The sequence below is a fragment of the Halichoeres trimaculatus genome, unplaced genomic scaffold, assembly GCF_033239565.1.
Source record: "Halichoeres trimaculatus isolate MK-OKI-2021-1 unplaced genomic scaffold, fHalTri1.1 fHalTri1_scaffold_11, whole genome shotgun sequence".
Classification (NCBI taxonomy): domain Eukaryota; kingdom Metazoa; phylum Chordata; class Actinopteri; order Labriformes; family Labridae; genus Halichoeres; species Halichoeres trimaculatus.
Genome location: NW_027437189.1, coordinates 30,239,857 through 30,260,610, shown reverse-complemented (window position 1 = coordinate 30,260,610; position 20,754 = coordinate 30,239,857). Strand labels below are relative to the sequence as shown.

The 20,754-nt window shown below is 41.1% G+C and overlaps 1 protein-coding gene across 2 annotated transcripts in view; it reads left to right on the top strand.

The window, feature by feature from the left end:
* plxnb1a (plexin b1a) overlaps positions 1-20,754 on the top strand; it is a 93,125-nt gene that overhangs the window by 59,337 nt on the left and 13,034 nt on the right. The window contains exons 6-20 of one of the 2 annotated variants that reach the window (XM_074681045.1): positions 449-577; positions 3,060-3,160; positions 3,268-3,400; positions 3,646-3,802; positions 3,954-4,062; positions 5,963-6,071; positions 6,659-7,396; positions 10,367-10,465; positions 12,700-12,822; positions 14,786-14,879; positions 14,965-15,134; positions 15,895-16,046; positions 16,124-16,229; positions 19,501-19,637; positions 19,731-19,904. In XM_074681045.1, the coding sequence (XP_074537146.1) occupies positions 449-577; positions 3,060-3,160; positions 3,268-3,400; positions 3,646-3,802; positions 3,954-4,062; positions 5,963-6,071; positions 6,659-7,396; positions 10,367-10,465; positions 12,700-12,822; positions 14,786-14,879; positions 14,965-15,134; positions 15,895-16,046; positions 16,124-16,229; positions 19,501-19,637; positions 19,731-19,904 (2,531 nt within the window). The remainder of the gene's footprint in view (positions 1-448; positions 578-3,059; positions 3,161-3,267; positions 3,401-3,645; positions 3,803-3,953; positions 4,063-5,962; positions 6,072-6,658; positions 7,397-10,366; positions 10,466-12,699; positions 12,823-14,785; positions 14,880-14,964; positions 15,135-15,894; positions 16,047-16,123; positions 16,230-19,500; positions 19,638-19,730; positions 19,905-20,754) is intronic. The other variant, XM_074681046.1, reaches the window with a different exon arrangement.

The window sequence follows — 20,754 nt, the reverse complement described above, 5'->3', positions numbered from 1 at the left end:
GCAGAGCATCCCTCCATGTGTTAATGTGTTGAGTGCATCCTCTTAATGGGACAACAGATTCTCCATTCTGCCACAGTGATCAAGTGAGAGGCTCACAGAGAGGCATGAAAACCTCTGCTAATCTCATTAACAGGAGGTAACATGAGAGTTTGAAGGCCTGGGAATCACTTAAGCCAGAGGTGTCTTCCTGCGCTTCATATTAGATTTGACTGTTTCATAATCACATTCATGGCCACTCCTGCTGCAATCCTGCACACGGCTAATGTGATTTGCATCCGAGTTTCAGGCTGAGGATACTCCTTCTCCTAGTTTCTTTTTCCCAGCTCCTTATTTCTATCCCTTTGTGCTGAGAATGGGACTCTTAGAAAAGACTGCTTTGACAATTGGTTTTAGACATGTGAGTGATTTATAATGTATCTGATGTTTTCTTTCTTCTGTGTTTCTTCAGGTGTATCTGGGCCAGGACGGTCGTGTCGAGGTCTATACAAACATGACCATCCAGCCAAACTCGCCCATAAACAGCGACCTTTTACTGGACCAGAGCGGAGCAAACATCTACATCATGACCAAATCAACAGTAAGTTAAGAGAAGTAGAGAAGATGTGTGAATGAGCTGAAAGTAGTCATGACTAACCTCTGAAAACAAACATACTGTTATTGAGTTCATCTAAAACACAGAAAAAATCGTACAACTAGTGCATTTAGTCTTCAGGAGCAGAAATCTCAGGCTTGAACATGTGTTTTGCAGTTTTCATCCATTTCTGATTTTATTGTGTGCTGTGATGTCATTGTATTACATTTAAAACATGGCACAACACAGTTGTGCCACGCTACAAGATGTTTTTAGATTTGTAGGTGGTTGTTCCCATTATTTCATTGAGAAAAAAATAAAAATTTTGGAGCTTTCAAATCTTATGGAAAGTTTGGAGTTATACAATTATTAGACTTATGAAGGATTTCATAAAACTGGATTAAATGTCATAACAAATAAATGTCAGATGCCTATCTTCAACCCTTTCCTTTTAGTCATAAGAAATTAAATATTGCAAACAGTTCAAGTTGAAAATATTCAATTATTTTGACAAGACTCAAAACTCATTTTAGCACCGTAATATGCCCCTTTTGAAGCACAAATTACGGAAATAAAAACTTTTTGTTGCTGTTTAATCAATCAATTTTTATTTCTATAGAGCCAAATCATAACAAATGTTATCTCAAGACACTTTCCAAAGTATTTTAACAGTTCTAGACCCATGGTGATAAAATTTTATTGATATAAACCCAACATCAAGACAAGATAAGCAGTCTTTTCTCATCTTAGCCCAAGTAGCCAAGTTACAACAGCAAGGGAAAACTTCCCTTTACCAGGCAGAAATCTCAGACAGATCCAGACTCATGCTAGACAGTCTGAGGAAACTGACAGCTTTTAGCTTTTAATTGATAAAAAAAAAAATCAGCTGCAGGAGCCTTCAGATAAAAGTTAGCCTTGACCACCCAGTGGTTCAGTTCGGTTCGTCTTGGCAAGGCACGAATTTTACAGAGTTTCCACCGACTAATCATGGGAAAGATCCCAAACTAACTGAGATGAGTCATCCCACTTTTTGGGACCCTTCCGTAGGGGTGCCAAACTAAACCCATCTGATCCGGAAGGTGGAGCGTCAACATTGCAGACCGTTGATTGGTTGAAAGAATCTTCACACAGTCTTCTCTGAAACAAAACTTCATTGGGCTATGTAACAAAGAGCCACATGCTGATCACAAATAAGGCAAATTGCTGTTATTGTGTCGCTCTTTTCTCTTTTTTTGGAATTATTAGCATGGTACACTGTGTCGTGCTGCTTTGGCGACACGCTTTTATTTAACTGATGTGGCTCCCGAAATCCTGCTTATACGCTGCCTACCATGAGGGGACATGGTTGGCTGTGAAAATACAAAAAGGACCAGGCCTAACTGTGCCAATCTGTACAAAACTGTACTGATCTAAACTGGGCTGATTGGTGGAAACAGGGATTAACTTAGGCTTTTTTTTGACATAGATGCTGCACTGAAATGTTCACCAATTATGCACTGTCCCTTTGAAATATACATGAATAAATAAAGAAATATCAATACTTTGACCAAGTATTACAATTTTTTATTGTGAGCTTTAAGCTTAGCTAAGCCTAAGTACAGATTTTGACGTGTTCATTAACACTCCTAAGAAAAGTCATGAAAACAAGCAAACACAAAGACAAAGGATGATTCTCATTGCTGATTCTTGAGTTAAAACATGCACATTATCCGCTACAGCAGATACTATTTGCAGATTAGCTTTCGCAGCTTTTATACGTTTGATCTTTGAACCTCTCAGCAGATGCACAAACAGCCGTAGTCGTTTTTTGGAGCCGGTCCTTTCAGACTCTCACCCAGATGTCTCCAAACACGAGACCGAACACGTCCTGTCATTCACTGTCAGACAATTTATCGTTTGTCAGAGTGTTTCAGGCTTTGATACTTCCTCAAGCTGTGTCTCTCTCTCTCAGATAAAGGGGATAAAAGAATAAGACTCAAAGACCATAAGAGCAAACAGAGAGGCCAGCTGGCTGCTGAGGTCAAAGGTCGCTGAGCCTACTGTGATGAGTACAACAGTCAGCAGGAGGTGTAGGGTCAGACACAACAATGGTATTGATCGGAGAAAGTGGCCTCCATTGTGTTGGCACACTCCCTGTAGAGTGTCTGTGTGGGCAGCCAGAGATGTTGATAAATGGATCGGTGAAGCTGCTCGTCTGTACGCTCAAAGGCTCGTCTCGGGACTCTGTGTAAATGTGAACCTGAGGTCTCCAGTGGAGTTAAACACTGGACCAAAGAAACCTTTAATGGTGTGAACTCAGCCTAGCATGCTGGAGTTGTTTAAGTGAACCAGTGACGTCTTACTCTTATGTACAAAGCTTTCACCACATCCTTTGTTTTAATAGTAGAGAGTTCTTGTATCTTGTTGTCTTTCCTTTGCAGACATGTTGGATCATCTGTCCTGATATTCTCTGTATTCACCACAAATAATTTATGGTCTTCTTCTCCAGGTGGAGAAGCGTCCTGTGGCAGAATGTGGAGATCACATGGACTGTCAGTCCTGTCTGTCTGCCAAAGACCCGTACTGCGGCTGGTGTGTCCTGGAGGGACGGTGAGTCAGCGTGCGTGTGTTGTAAATAAAGAAAGAAGGCGCAGAAAAGGTGTGGCTGCTGTGGATGTTTGTCCTCTTGTTTCTCTCACTCCTCTGTGGTATTTCAGGTGTGGTCAGCGCTGGGAGTGCCAGCGAGGGTCTGAGCAGGGTCAGTGGCTGTGGAGCTTCAACCAGACGCAGCAGTGCCTCGGCATCCAGCACCTCAGCCTCTACAACATCAGCCGGGGGGAGAGAACTGATGTAATGCAGGGGAAAGAAAGGGGAACAGATGGGAGGAATGCACAATAATAAGACACAATGTGCCATGCTGTTTGTCTTTGTAGACTTCATAAATCTTGCACAGTGCTGTTGAAGTTCTTTAGATGTCTTTCAAGGCTTGAAACGTCACAGTTGGTGCAACAAAAGCACAATTACTTTCTGCTTAATTCTTTCTCAAAACCATTTTTTGTCTATTCCCTGCCCTGACCCACGCTCTTTCCTCTCAGATCACGGTGTCAGTGGATGGCCTGCCCAGCCTGGGTAAAGGTGAAGCCTACTCATGTTTCTTCCAGGACACTGAAACGCCTGCAGCTCTCACTCACACCGGTGTGATTTGTTCAACCCCTGGTGCCGACAGCCTGCCTCCCATTAGACAAGGAGATGGTACTCAACAATCTGCATCTCATAAGTTTTTTATTTAAACTAGATATATTGAGTGTGCATAAACAGAACTAAAAAAGCTAGTTTGATTGACCTTAAGTTATAATTTGAAGCTGATCTGTTTTTTTTGTGTGTGTTTGTTTTTCTGATGCAGAGTTTGTTATGGTGACCCTGTCCCTGCGATTCACAAACGTTACCGTAGCTGAGACAGAATTCACCTTCTACAACTGCAGCTTAGTCCAGCAGCTGTCTGGACGCAGGCCGTAAGTAGACACAACACATGTTACTCTTATCAAATCTAAATAATTAAACGTAGCAGACAGTGGAGGCAGCCCCTGAAACAAGGCCAAGGTGCTTTTAGGTTGGCTGACTGAGACTGGTGTAATATTTTGCATACTTGAGGCATTGTTGGTCAAATTCATGAAAAATATGTTCAAAATGGTGAAGACGGAGTGGAGGAGCTGCTGGCTCTTTTGACTTCATGATTTGATTTTTCTTTCACAAAAAGTTGTCTCTAACAAAGAAAACTAGAGTTAAAAGGTTATTCAGCCCCACTCATTTGCATCCAAAACAAATGCATATCTTGGTAAGAGTCACAACTTCATGACTGCGGATGATGGCGCTCACCTAAAATCAGTGGCCGTTTTCCAAATCACCAATACACTGGTAGTGCTTACTATTTTGGCCGAAATTTTGTGAGTAGTATTCATTATGCAAAAAACTTGCAAAATCTACAGGGTTCCGAAAATCCCTGGATATCCTATTGATCCAGGAAAATTTCTCAATATGCAATGGACCAGTCTACCTAGTATACTGTTTCCTGGGGCTAACGCTGTTTTTCTATGCAGGTGGCAGGTTTCGGTGAATTACCGCCATCTACTGGAATGAGCTGGCATTATAACTACAATACAACAACACTAACGTTAGACCAGGGGTAGGCAACCTAGGGCATGGGTGCCATAGCTGGCACGTGAGGCTATTTATGTTGGCACATAATTACAATAATTACAATGAGAACAAAATAGATAGATAAATAAATAAATAATAAACATTTCTCTTCTATTCTATGTAACACTTTACAAGAAATTGAGGACGCTATGTTTTCTTGCATAAAAAATTAACAAATAACGTTAAATAATAATTGAAATCATTAAGTAACAAGTCCGCGAACGTGTCTTGCGAGTGCGTCACTGCAAATGTCTTGGGAAGTCAGTGTGTTAGCTCGCATCGCATCCAACCAGTCATTCTTTCCAACATAGGGAGATTTGCTATGAAAGTGTGGTATGTTTGGACATCAAGTGCGCAGCTTCTTTTTGAGACCAAACACGAAAACAGTGTTGGCGAAGTATGAGGAACAGAACAACACATTTAAAACTTTCTGTGCTGTTAAAAAAACAGGCAACAGATGGAAGTTATACAATTTCTGATGGAGGAGACTTCCCTTTCGACTGTTGATGATGATTTTAAGAAAGATGTAAGAATAGGCTCTTTGGGTTTGAGTGTATTTGAAAGTGTCTCGAGACGTGGAAAAGGTTACCTACCCCTGCATTAGACAGTCCCAGCGATAGAAGTGAAGTGATTTGAAAGAAAAATAAGTAAATCTTGTTACTTCCAGTTAAAAAAGAGATTTTTACTTCTACATATTCATTAAAGCCCATGTAAACCGCTAATTCACCTTTTTTAAACCATACATGGATTTGATAGAAGCTGTTTTTCCACCAGCTGTAAAAATAAAAATCCCCACCAGATTTATTTTTGGTAAATGATATAAATCAACATTATAACTAAAATTCCAAGCTCTACCCAAATTTTGGCAAAATAAAACCCATCACCTATAGCGCCATATGCGGCAACAGGAAACAAGAGTAGTATACTCCAAAATAAACAGAACAGCCATACTACAAGCAAAAGCAGTAGGCAGTAGGCGGTTTGAAAAACAGCCAGTGTCTCGGAAAAAAAACTACAGTTTTTTGGCCATTGGTGTCAACACCGAGCCAACACCGAGCAAATAGTCCTCACAGGGACTTTAAAAAATCGCTTCTGAGATGATTTCCATTCGTTGGAAATTGGGGGGAAAGTGGAGCTTCAGCACTTATTTATTATTTAAGTGTTATATAAATCTGATTTCTGTGTTGTGTTTTTGTTTGTTGTGTGCTCTAACAGATGCCAAGGATGTGTGAGCAGTCGCTGGGGGTGTAACTGGTGCATCCATCAGCATGTGTGCACGCACAAACCCACCTGCAGCCATGGAGTCACCATCTACAACCAAAATGTGAGTCAACGCCATGTCTAGAGAGGTTTGATTTTAAAGCTCTGCTGAAAGTCATGATAATCAGTCAAAAGCATTATTACACCATAGTATACATTTCTTCTGCTGTTACACACTAAAAGGTTTAGACCTCTCCCTGTAAACACTACAGCAACATAAACGACAGGCTCCGCACTAACCATGATGGAGAATCGAAAGACATTTATCACATTACATCCTTCATGGAGGGAGAATTTATTGCTCTCCCGCTGCATTTGAATGCATTAGCTTTAGCAGTGTCTATATATTGAACTTGGAACTATTATTTACAGAAAGATAAAGCACTGAGTGAAATATAAATAAAGGAATAGATATGTTATGTTGGGAATTCCTCACACTGCAGCTGCTAAAAATATCAGTCCATGCATGCACTGTGATTTTGTCGTTGCCATGTCTGCGTCTCTTTTAGTTCAGTTTATTACCATCATTGTTTTTTATGATTTGCTCCCTAATGTTTGCACACCCTTTTTCTTTTATCCTAATTATTTCTCCCCTCCCCCTGCTTTTTCTTTGTCTTCCTCCATCCATGCTTGCTCAATTCCATCTTCAAGTTCAAACCACCAACATCCACCATCCCGCCACCAACACCCACCACAAAACAGAAAACCTTACCCCCAACGGTTCCAGCTACAACAACTACAGCTACAACAACAACAGCAGCAACAACACAGCCGCCACCCAGCGAGACACCGACCCCCACAGCAGCTGCTGTCCCTACAACTACCCCCACAGTGATGCCACCTACCACCCCTTACGCTGACCCCACCTCAGCTCTCACATTCGCCACCACGTCCCCCTTTGTCCAGATCCTCACCCAGGACACCGCCATCCAATCAAACGTGTCTGACTCTGACTCCGAGGCAACGACGGAGGGAAACGGTGGCACTACGCTTGCTCTTTTGGAGGAAGATGAGATTAAAACCTGGAATATCACAGAAAGCACTCTGCAAACTACATTACCCAGCAGCACCAGTGGGCAGACAGAGCCCTCTGGTGAAGTTTTAAGCCCCTCTTCCAATATAAGCTCAACCACCTCTGGTGAAGTCTCTTTATTAATCAACGCCTCTGTCACTGATGCTGTTTTGGACAGCACTGAAGAGAAGGTCACACCTCTGGGGTTGGATGAAGGAGAGAAACAGGATGAGTGGACTGATCTGGACTCTGTAACAGGACCGCCAAGTGACAGTGAAAAGCTGCTCAACCACACACAGTTACCTGAAACAGTTATTGAACCCAACTCTGATTCTGAAAACTACCAATCAGATTCTTCGTATGCCTCTTATTTTCGGGTAAGTACAAAAGCAGCTTTTGGAGATCCAACTCTAAACAGCCTTCAAAAAGTGGCTTTCAAAGTTTAAAACACAAACATCTGACAGATACCACAGTGGCTTTTGACACTTTTAGGAGGGAGTCAGATGTGAAGGGCCATCTATTTCTGAGAAGTTACAATTACAAAAAAGTTTAGTGTAGCTTAGCATCCTGGTTTCTAGAGTGAGGATGTTTTATACTATGAACAAAAATAGTGGCTCAATCGTATATCAAACAGTGCAAAAAGCAAATGTTTTCCACATTTTTTTCTTTGTTGAAGGCCTCCAAACTTCACTTTGGCTGTAGTTTTAAGAAAACACGGTTTTTAGTGATGGCAGGCCTTAAAGTATAAAAATATACCCGGTTTCCCGGATACCCAGCTAAGTGTGGGCATGGCCTTCATCTTGAAAACCTGCTCAGTGGTGAAGTTAAGGCCATGGCCATGCCACCATCAAAGCCCCAACTCCCAGCATCTGAAAAAATAAACATTTTAAAGGAGCCAAAGAGTCCGGGGCCGGTATTCACAAAGCATCCTAAGGCTAAAAGTAGCTCTCAGTGACGTCATTCTAAGATTGACGTCAGAGCCACAAAACTGTTTGAGGACAACTTCACTTTCTGCTGTAATCTCCGCTCTCACTTGGGATCACAGCATGTACCAGCGCTTCTCACACTCACGCGCAATGTGTGTGCGAGGAGCGGGAGCGACGCATTGATTTGTTGGGCGATGTGCCCCCAAGTCTGCCTCTTCCATTGTGCTGTGATCCCAGGATGCAAGTTCCCTCTCAGTACTCTTTTATTCTCCTCCATAAGCTAAGCCAACAGCAGGCTCCTCTGTCTTCTTTTTTGTGTTCATGTCGTACGTTGTTTTGGTCGTTCTGCCAGATCAAATCGCTTTTTATAAGGAGCAATTCAGCAATCACAGGAAGTGCTGACAGCTGAGTCTGTGTAAAACCAAACACATTGAGTTTTAACATGAGCAGCATGGACAGTAAATGGATCAATAATTGGTGTGTGTATGAGGTACGTTCAAACATTTTGAAGATGAGTCACTGTTGATTTAATTTAGCTGAGTTTCATTATCATGATATAAAATTAATGTCACAATGGCACATTTCTTAATAAAGTCTGAGTTATGTCCCTAGGTTTTACTGTCCATTCATTATTAGGAGCACGGAGCATTTTCTCTCCTCATCTTTTCCTCTTTTCATCCCAGCCAGTCACAGCTTTCAGAACACTGCACCATACCTAGCAACGGGGTCAACCACATCTCCTCACTAAGATAAAAGTTTCTGTCTCCTCCTTGCCCAGAGTTGCTCTTAGAAGCTTCCTGAATTACTCTTAAGATAAGAATCCTTTCTAGGAATTTTTAGGCTAAGTAGGGAGCTCTCTGAGAAGCTTTGTGAATACGGGCCCAGACCTTTTTGTGTAATTGTAAACTGTAAACATGTTATTTTCTGCCATAAAACGGGTGATTTAATCTTACTATTTAATGGCATTCTGTAGCATTTTGAAGTTGCCTCAAGTGGACACTCAAGGTTCTGCAGTTTTTCTCCAATAGCATCATTTTTCAACACTGGAGGTTGTAGTTTGTTAAAAAGTTGGGCGATTCCTTTAAACCATAAACATGATCTGCGTACCAGCACCTCTGCCTCACTGTGGCAACATTTTAAACATATATGAATGATTTCCATTTTTATACTTCACTTTCAACCTAAATCAAAGTCAGAGCTGCTGCCACTGCTCAGTCTACAGGGACCTGGCTTGGCAATCAAAGGGTCAGTGGTTCAAGCCCTGCTGTGGACCAAGATTGGGCTGATAGCTGGAGAGGTATCAGCATAAATTCCTGAGCACTGTTGATGTTCCCTTGAGCAAGGCATAGAACCCCCAACTGCTCAGGTGCACACTGAGGGTGCTCTCCATCTCTGCATGTTTCTGTGCAAAGTGCTGTTTGTGCATGTGTGTGTGTGTGTGTGTGTGTGTGTGTGTGTGTGTGTGTGTGTGTGTGTGTGTGTGTGTGTGTGTGTGTGTGTGTAAATATAGCATCAGTCATAGTTTAAAATCTGAATTTCCCTAAAGGGGATGGTAAAGTATGTCCTCTTTCTTCTCCAAAATAAAGGGTTTCATTCAGCTGCTTTGACAGAAATACAGAGTTATTTACTGTAGGATCTTAGCTTTAATCTGTCATTGATTTATAGCATCATGGAGTCCAGGAATACTGAGCACTGCACTTATCTTTATTAGCTCTCCTGTCAACAGGAGAAGGCAGCTGACCAACAGAAAATCAATGTGATCAAAGGACATAACTGAAGAATTTAAGGCAATAATCTGACAGATCTCATTGATCAGTGAAACCTCTCCTCAACACCACAGCTCACTTCATCCAGCGCTGGTTCCAGATTACAAAGTTCCCTTTAATACAGAGCAAACCATCCAGAAGAAGGTTACTCCCACTGATCATACCATGATGCCCCATTGCATGTTTTCTTCTTTTTTTTTCCATGAACATCCTTTTTTTTACAATTTCAGTTCTTCATGTTGTCAGAGTCTCCAGCTTCTGACTGTTTTTATCTGGACTAGAAGAGTGAGAAAAAATCTCACATCTGTGGTTCATTTAGGGATGAATTGAGTCTATTTCATGAAAGATTGGTCACTAAGTTTGATCACTTTTATGGCTTTTATGCTCATATTGAGCCTGATAAGTCTTTTTTTTTCTTTTTACAAAAATAAGACAAACACTTGCTTAGATTTCAGTTTCTGCTGTGAGGAACTCAGCTTCAGTTGGGTCAGAGGTTACAAATCTACCGGCACACTGATGTTTACATAATAACAGTGCAGAACAAATGCTGTATCTTGAATTATGTGATCATTAACTTTTTAGAAGTAAGTTTTTAAAGTTCTTCTTCCTTTTCTTTAGCCTTTAAGTTGAATCAGTTCTCCTAATGTTCCATCAGGAGTGTCCGTGTGTGGAGAACATCCAGGACTCCTCTCTGCTCCCCGTCAATGTGAAGAGTAAAATCACTCTGGTTGGACAGCACCTTCACCTGTTCCAGGTAAAGTCGCCGTCCAGAGCAGGGCTCACCAACCTTTTTGAGGCTGAGGGCTAACTCAAGGGAAATAAGTGATGTGAAGGGCTACTTGTCTTATTCAAACTTCCTGAACAAAATTGCACTGATCACTTTTAAATAGCAATAATGGTAGTAGTAGTAGTAGTTATGATACTTTGTGAAGCAGAGGCTAGCGGTGACCTGTTACAGCGGTCATGCTGTGTTAACAACAGCGAGCGCCCAGTTTTTAGCTATTTATTTATCAATAAAATCATATAATAAGTTTTTCATGGAGCCCCGGAGGTGTCAGGCTGCAGAATATTTTACTAAGGCGAGGGAACGCCTTAAACACATTAACAAAGTGTTCCTTCCACGCTATGGTATAGTGAGAGAATGGGATAAATAAAGTGTTACCTTGCTGTATTATAGTGAGACACCCTCGGGGCTCCATAGTGTTTTAACTACTATATCAACTCAATTTTAATAGACACTCTGACACTTGCCTATGTTAACAACAAAAATGTGTACAAAGTATGTGCGGAGATGTGTGCTCAAGCTTACTCATGGCAGTGTGAAGGTTGTTTAAATTACCATAACCTGTTATTGTCCAGACTGTGGCTGTTTTCGAATTCGCCTACTACATACTGCTTATGAAAGTAGTATGTAGTAGGCAGTGCCTACTACATACAACTTTCATAAGCAGTATGTAGTATGACTGTTCAGTTGGGTTAATTTTTGTAGTATGCTACGCTGGTCTTCAGTTCGAAGAAAACGGAAGTTGGCTATGGCTGACTTTTTTTCCCAAAAAAACTTTATTGAAAATGTAGAAAATAAACGAACTACGAGTAACTTATCTGCAAATATATTGCCAGAGAGAGCATTTTATATTAACTTTCAGTGGTGGAGATGATGAGGATTTAAAGATAAAAAAGAAATGGCTCTCATATTTATATTCCTCTACTACTCCGGTTGTTGTCGCTCCGCCCTCTGCCATTTTCACTTCTGATATGGGACCAGGCGTGTTGCATTGTGGGTAACAGTATGCGAAGCAGACTGGTCCGATGCATACTGTGGATTTTTCCCGATTCAGTACGTCATCCGGGTGTTTTTCTCATACTACAACTCTGACATTTGTTCGCATACTGCATACTACATACTGCATTTTGGTCGAATCAGTAGGCACTGCTAGTATAGTATGCGAATTCGAAAACAGCCTACGTGTTCCGTGGAAAAAAGGAGACATGGTCAAGAGAACAATTTGTTGACCTGTGGACAGCCAGCTAGCCATTTTTGTTTGTCATAAGTGCAAGCTTGAAAGTGACAGACAAAATTCTTCGCTGTTTTTGTGAGGACCAATTCAGGAGTAGGCCGACCACTTGAAATTATATTCTTCTTTTCCTCAAAAGAACTCCAGGAAAACGGCACTGAATGGAAATACTGAATTGAGTTGATTTCACTCATTTTGACTTTGCTACTGTGGCAATGAAGTTATGAAGTGAACCCAGTTATGAACATACGGATTGGCAGATAAGCTGCTTCACTGACAGCTTTTCTGCCATTCAAAATGCTCATGTACAGTGAACACAGCCTCTAGCACAGATACTACTCGGTATTGCAGTGCACATGTGCAAAACAAGCTGTCAGCTTTCCATCTTTTTGCAAACAAAACAGGAAAGGTAAGGCAGGAATTTAAGACCAAAACAGTAGAACTCAGGTATTGTATAATAGAGCACACTGACAAATTAATATTTTCAGTGATTGAAGGGCTTGGGCATGCACTGCATTTATAGCTTATTATGACTGTTCGATGTGAAGAGACTACTCACATGTCACTGTTAATTATTCCACAATATTATTAATGATTACCACAACGGTGATGATAGGAAACATTGTGACTAGTGCTGTTTTTTGGAACATGCCGTAAGGGCGCCTTAAGCGGTCCTTGCAGGCACCCAGGTGCCCACGGCCACCACGTTGGTGAACCCTGGTCCAGAGGGTCAGAGCCTCTCACTTAAGTAGAATAAACCAGTGTGATATTGGTGAATACATCCAGGATGGTGATTTAAAAATTATCACAAAACTTTTACTGTGTATAATAAAGTATGTAAAGTGTAAACAGAGGTTTGGATATAATGCTTGCTGCTTCCTACGACTGTAGGTTTTTCTTCTGAGCCCTGTTCTCCTCCTGTAAACGTAGCACCTTATTTTGATCTCTCTTTATTTGTTGTGTGTTCACTCAGGATGAGAGTTTGGACTACGAGTGTGTGCTAGATGTGGAGAATGAGTCCGTGGTGGTGGATGCCTCAGTGGAGCAGGACGACACAGAACCATCCACCTTCTTGATCACCTGCCGACCGCACAAGGTCAGAAAATAAATGTGTAAAGATCATTTTAACAGTCTATGTTAGAGGCTTGAGCTCTCCTCCATCTGTCTGTTGTTGAAAAAAGTAAAAAAAAGAAAAACAGGAATTAAAGCTTTTGAAAAAACACAGAACAAACCTTATATCTCATTAAAGGTCCCGTGTTATGCTCCTTTTCTGCAGTTTAATATGGATCATTGATGTCTTCATCATAGTAACATGTTTGGCTCCAAAAAGCCAATAAATCAAGCACAGCAGCATTGTTTCCAGGCTCTCATAGCCCCTCTGTTCAGAACAGTCTGATTTAGTGGGCGTGGCCTTCATATGTAAATGAGCCACCGCTGATACCGCCCGCTCTTCAGCGTCACTGAGAGTGGCGCCACGAGCTCCGAGTGCACAATGTTTAGAAAACAGCGAAGCTCGTTTAACTGTAACATTACAGGCTAAACCAAAACGCTAATTGCAGCTAAAGTTAGCATCCTGAAGCTAACACAGAGACAGGGGGGACACTAAGGGAAAGCTCTTACATCTGCTCCACAGCACACAGCATTTAAAATACTCACATTTCCAGGGACTGAGGTTTGTTGGTGGATGGTTGGTAATGTGCCTGGATTCAGGACCAGTCTATTCGCTAGCCCTCTGTTGTACTGTCCAAAGTTGGAAAAGCAGTCGGCCGTGAAGTGACTAGCACACACATGCACAGTTTTACTCAGCGTAGCTGGCACATTTCTTTGATAAATAAACTCTAGCCACTTAGTCTTGTCTTCTTTTGATATGGGAAGCTCGAGCATGGAACTATGTGGCTGTTTACAGCCAAAAACAGAGCAGTGATGGCTCTTCAACTTTGGCATTTTCCTCCCAACTGCTGGAGAGATTTCCCTCCAGCAGTGGGGACGGTAGTGGGCTGAGAGGGGGTTTGGGGGTATCTGCTCCAGTGGACCTATCAGGTCAGACTTGCTCCTGATTGGTCAAAAAAGTGAATCGCTGACATCGGCAAAATCCCAACAGCTCATTTTAGGTCAGGATTTTACATTCACAAGCACTACTAAGTACAGGTTTTGTCATTAAATATCACATTTTGTGGGCTGGGAAGAAAGCCAAAGACCCACAAATTTCACTAAAAGACTTAATAAAGTGATTTTTGCATAATATGGGACCTTTAAAACATTTAAAATACTGTATATTTGCTTAAACTTATAACTGACCAGAAAAATGTATAACTAACCAGAAAGAAAGACCCAGACAGCAACAGAAACTGACAGCAGAAACACAACTTCTGTATAATATTACTTCAGTTAAATTGATTTTGCGTGTATTTAAGTTTAGTTACAGATAATTTCACGTCATCCTTTTCAGCCCCTGCAGCTTTAAGCGTCATTCTAATAAAAAAAAAAATCAATCTTAAGTGGATATCTCTATATCGTTCAGCCACAGCTCTGCAGAATTTTATGCCTTTATTATTTCAGTGTTTGCCTCATCGAAGCGAGGGAGCTCTTCCAATTTATGTGAAATGAGCCAGTGAAATAAAATTCTCTGTTTATTGCCTTTTTCATAACAACATTAGAAAGTTTTATGCAGAGATACAAACAACAGAGCAGAGGACGTACTGATCATTAAAAAGATAAGATCTGTAAGTCAGAGCAACACAAAGAAAAACATCCTCCAAACATTTCTTCATCACATCCGGCATCGTTCATAACGGCTCCGAGACAGAGAAAATCAATAAAAAGACGAGCCATAACCAACGGTGATAAAAAAGAGGCATGCTCAATTTGAGAAAATCCATAACTGGACACTTTTCATTATTCTCTTATGTGTTTAAGGGCCTTTGTTCTTCATTAGCTTTCCAAATCAGATAATTTAGCTTAGTTTAATCTGCTGAGGATGTGAGGGTGCAAAACATCTTCTTATAAAGTCTGTGAGAAGTGGTGCTGATGCTGTTTATCTGCTCTCATTGTGTTTTCAGTATGCTTATTCTGCTTTAATGGAGGAATATCCAGCCATGATCAACGTGAGGAGAAAGAACTACTTCCTCATCGACAGTCCTGAGGATCTCTACGGTGAGGACTTTAGTCTGGTTTTATCTGAGTGGATGTTTGTTTGAGGTCAGATTCGCTGACTTTCCCTCACTCTCCTTCATTTCAGTGACTCTGTTTAACTGCTCGGTGGGTCGTTCAGACTGCAGCCGGTGTCGCACTGCCGACCCAAAGTACGGCTGTGTGTGGTGTGGCGGTGCGGCCGGCTCTCACTGTGTTTACAAGGAATCCTGCAGGGACACGATTCAGCACACCTGTCCTGCTCCAGTCATCCACTTTGTAAGAATCTTTCAGCATCTTCCAACACTTTCTCCGTTTTTTTCTTCCACTCTGAAAAAAAAGCAGGAGACTTTACAGAAATGCCAGGAAGAATCAAGCCTCCAATTGTTTTATTTTCTGTGTCTGGCCTTTTGTGCTGGACAATATAACCGTCAGAAAACACGATGTAAGATGTAACGTAAAGTGTCATTTCAGTGTGACTGCGGGCTATACAAGTTTATTTATAGAGAACTCCAGTACAGGCAGCTTCTTGATGTTTTTATGATTCACAAATTACCTCAAGGAGGAACCTGCAGGATCACAATTTATTCTAACAGTTTTAAAGTCCAGATTAAATATTTCGCAGGCTTTTTCTGTACTCAAATAAGATCCCTAGAATCCAAGGGCTGCCTCACTCTGCTTGGATCAGATCCAGAGCAAACCCATCTCAGATGACCTGGGTGGTCTGGGAGGTTCATAGTGTAAAAGTAAATCAGATATCAGACGCAGGCCTGAGACCATTTAAAGCTTCATAGATGAGTAATAGGATTTTAAAATCAGTGGAGCAGACAGGAATCCAGTGCTGTGATTTAAAGACTGCTGAAATGTACGTCTGAGTGTTGTAGGAACATGAGCTTCAGCTGCCTGATTGATTTTTCTTAAAGACATATAGACGCCTGTACCGTCGTCTGGCCTGCTGGAAATAAATGCATGGATATTTTTATCCAGCTTACCTTTAGATTGAAAGGGTTAGGGTGTCATTTTGTCTTTTGTCTTCCAGTTGGACCCTGTATCTGGTCCCGTAGAGGGGGGCACAGTGGTGACGATTTCTGGCTCCAACCTCGGGCAGAGAGCTGAAGACATCCAGAACTCAGTGACAGTCGCTGGGGTTCCCTGCAGCGTCATCCACAGCAGATACGAAGTCTCCTCCAGGTGAGTCAAACTTCTGCTTTCAGAAACATTTTCTGCCCCTTTAAAGAGTTTACCTATCATATATGTCTGTTTTACAGAATCGTGTGTGAGACTACAAGCAGTGGAGGAGAGAGGAGCGGTCAGGCCTCAGTCAAAGTGAGAGGAGGAGGACTGGGACTGTCAGCTCAGATCTTCAGCTTCCAGGTAAATACAGCATGTTAGCAGGTTTATATTCACACAAAACAGACAACACCAGCAAGCTTTAGATTTCATGAAACTGTTATGTTTGAGTCTTCTGTCACTATCACTATAATGAAAGACAAGATTTGGTGAGATGCTATAATAGTAAATATAAAGAAATAAATTACCTTGTCGCGTCATATCCGGTAAAAAAAAAAAAGTTATTTTGAACAAAAAAATGTGGCGAAAAAAGAATGTGGAGACGGAACCTCAGATCTCCATTCATTTTGAGCGCCTCGGAGGTCTTACGACATAGACATAAAACACAAAAGATGCTTGAATTTCTTCAAAAAGTCTGCTGATGTGGAAGGAAAGATCAAGCCTTTTGCCCCTTTCACAGACTTATTTTGCTCTTTACAAACATTCTAGGTGTTATTTGGATTGAATTGAGAATCTTCAATGTCCCCCAAGGGCAATTCAGTTTGCAACAAGAGTCAAAAACATACATTCATACAACTCAAACAATAAAAAAACATAAAAGAAGAAAGAAGTAAAGCACAATAAATAAATAAAAACTGAGTCACGTATCACTGGTGCGTCAGTTTGGCAGAGTTTATTCATTTTCCTCAGCCTTTTTTTGTTTGTGGTGCCGAGGTTGCCAGTACAAAAGATCATTGCAAAGTTTAAAAAAGTTCTTGATAAAAGAAGAATGTAACATTTTATAGTTTTAAATTTTTTATTTTAGCATCTTGAAACAGAACATTTGTCTCATCTTTCATCTTTCTTGACATTTTTTACTTAAACTTAAACATAAACACTTGCTTTGAGTTCAGTTTTTCTGCAGTGTAGCCTGAAAGCAGTCAGTCTTAGTTTTTCTGCAACCTAGAGCTTTTTGCCACACGTTGTTCCTTGCTCTTTCTCTCTCTTTCTTAGTCCCTGACATTACTTTTACCCAAGGAATGACGCTCAAATTAGCCATTAAAAGGAAGTTTGGTAACTTCCTGAGAACAAGATTCAGCACATTAAAACATGTCTATTTTTGTGTCATTTTTTCCTTAATGCAACACATCTTCTGGACTTTATTAAATAAGACTTCTCCTTCAGCTTGTGAAACATTTTCATTTCACTTTTGTATAGGGATAGACCGATTATCTGCCAGGCTAATTATCGGCCGATATTTGACATTTTGGGGTATTTGGCATCAGCCTTTTTTTTTAATCCGACGGCTGATATGAAACCAATTCAAAACTGTGTTGGTTTGTCTCTGATGCAGTCATTTCTCAGTCCCCAGCACAGTCCCACCCACAGTATCATCTGATTGGTTACAAGCAGCAGCAGTTGTTGTTGATTTGGTCATTTATTTAGACTCAACACACAAAGGCACAGTACTACAGATAGCAAACGATATACACAGCCTAACTGAGCAAAGGAAAGTGATTCTTAACCAGCTAGCTTTGGTTAGCGAAAGTCTGCTACCTTAATGCTAATGACAATGGAAAATCCCATTAACGGGCAAACGCTATTAGCATTGTGACTATTTTACTGTCTATGAGCTTATTTTAACTTTCACAGAAACAAAAATCACTCCTCTTATCAATACTCACAGGAAAACATTTTTCTGCCTCTTAAAAAATAATAAGAAAAGTTTTAAACTGTAGACATTCAGGAGCTGCTTGTTGATGCTTCTCTGCACAGAGTTTTTCTTCCTGTCTACACTATGGAAGCCCTTGATGGTCATTTAAAATCAGTCATGCAAAACCAAACAGAAAATTTATTCAGCTGCATAACATGGCTGTAAAAGGAAGCACAAACTCAATTCTGTCAAGTTTTATTGCAGTTTCATAGAATTTTTGGAAAAATTTTATTCACTGCAGAAAACTTTAGATATTTATTTTTTTAAGTTTTCATTTAACTTTATAAAACATGCTGCTAAGCCTGGGAGCTGTTTAATAAACATATGCTTGGAGGCATTTGAGGTTTTTTGTTCAAAATTTTTACACCAATATTTTAACTTTGACTGCAAATAATATCGGCTTCAAATATTGTTTATCTGCTTCCTTGCCAACTAATAATCAGTACTGGTATCGGCCCCCAAAAATCCATATCGGTCTATCTCTACTTATGTAAAACCTGGAGTTTGAAAATCCTCCAACAGATAACTTTATTTAGCAGGAAAAAGCTCAACAAACCCAGGTCCTCACAGCACCCTGAGGGGTTCATGTTGGATGGGGTGTACCTGCTGAAAATCAGCACTCAGAGTTCTCCTTCACCCTGCAGCTTCACTTCAGGAGCATTTCTGCTGAGAGAACACAGCGTTTCTGAATATTTCATGATGGCTTTAACATTTAAACAATGCTCCCTGAGATGTTTTGCGCTCTCTAAACCAAATCACGCTGGTTAACACAACCTGATGTCAGTTATCAGACGTCTTGCAGAAGGCTTCAAACAGGCTTCATCAGATGAAATGAGGAGAGTTCAGCTTTTAATGAGGTTACAGCATAATGCAGAGTGTAACCTGCTTATTTAAGTTCGTGCAAACCCTGTGAACATCTGCTGCACCCTCACAGATAGCCCTGCTGCACAGTGATTACTCTGAAGTGAGTAAACAAGTGTTTAGAAAACAAAGGTGTCTCTGGGGTGTTTTCACACCCAGCTCACAGGCAGCTCTCAGGCTGAATTCTTGCGTGTTTCCTCCCTGAGTTTGCTTCGCTTGTATACATGAGAGCACAGTAATGGCTGCTGGGTGTGGAGCAGACTCACAGAGACCTTGCTGAGAGGGGTGGGAGTCCCTTTGGGATTATTCTAAACTAATCCTGTAAAGCCTCATTTGGAGAAAGTGATACAGATGTGATGTGTCAGCCGTCGACTCCAGGAAACACTGAGGCTGATTGTTGGAAACATCTCGTAGCTGTTTGAGGCTCGTGTTTGTTTGCTCCAGAAACTTCTGAGTAATTGAGGAGAAACTGCTCCCAGCTTCTTTTAATTAGCTCTCTGTTGAACATGTGTCTCTTGTAATATATGCAGCTGCAGTGTAATAAAGTAACAACACGTCTTCTTATTTACGCTGCAGTAAAAGGATTGTAGGTTTGACAACAGCCTTAATTAATTAGACCGAGTGACAAGCAGATTAATCGCTTTACAACAGGCAGGCTGTGGGGCAGCCTCCCAGTCTTACCCAGAATGCCGTGCTCTCTCCTCTATCTTCCCAATAAATCACCTTCTCAGTATCGGGTTATTGATTCCTCTCTCATGCATCTCATTCTAACCGTTCCCCTCCTCATCTCTCCATCATCAGGATCCCGTGCTGAGCAGCATCTTCCCTCACAGAGGGCCCAAGGCGGGGGGCTCCGCTCTCACCATCAGGGGCCGCAGGCTGAGGACGGGACACCCGAGTGAAGTCAGTGTCCTGATCGGTGGAGTGCCGTGTGTGGTGTAAGTGTCCCGGGCTGACTCTGAGAGGAGACGTTGAATCACAGATTAACAGAAAATGTTCAAAGACTCAGTGAAATCTCAACGTGTTTTCAGGCTGAACATCCAGGAGGATCAGATCAGCTGTCTGACCCGAGGCAGTAACAGGACAGGAGAGCACAGCATCACCGTGCAGTTTGGTGGAGCAGAGCGCCATCTACAGGGTTTGGTGTATCATTACACTCCCAACCCTAACATCACCATGGCAACGCCATCCAAAAGCTTTCTCAGGTGGGTTTAGCCTCAGTGACAATCAGTCTTTATTTCAACAGCATCAAATCCCAACAAATGACTTCTCCAGATGCTTTATAAACACTGATAGACCTGATCACGTCTGATTTTTTTTAAAAAAGCCTAACTTCAGGACAAGATATGGAGTCTGATCTCATCTTAACCCACCATAATCAGAGACCTTTGTTGCATTAAGCAAGTCACAGTTGGAAGGACAAACTCTGGTTTGACAGAGTTAGAAAATGAACATTGGTGTTAAAGCAGTAATAAAGTCATAAATATGGTGAGAGTATGGTGCTAATACAGCATAGATGCTTTGGTCACTGAATATCCAAAAAACATCACAGTATATTGAATATACTGTACCATGTATACTAAACTTCGGCAGGATATATCTTTAAAAAGTGGTCATTTTTTTATCTGTATATGGTTTTTACACACTTTTCTAACAGACTAACATGAACAAAAAAAATGTACCAGATCCCCCCACCTAGAGGTTGTGACACAGGCCATAACCCCTGCAGCCAAATGGCCTTGGTAAAAGTTGATCCAGTAGTATTTCTTATTCTCTACTGTTAAAAAAATTAGAATTTATTGGAAGTGTCTGAGAACATTACAGAAATAATCCCAACAGAGATAAGAAAGTAAAAGCTTGATTTGGTGTTGTGTTTTTACTTTTAGAAACAGATCCCTGTCTTAATTGTTACAAGAAAACAGATGAACCACAATTATTAACCGGTTTTCCTCTGCTTTCATCAGGCTTTTTGTTTTATTTTGTTTTAAAATCCTACTCTATACCCACAAAGCCCTCCACCTCCAGGCCCCCACAAAGCCCCTTCCTCCACCCTGC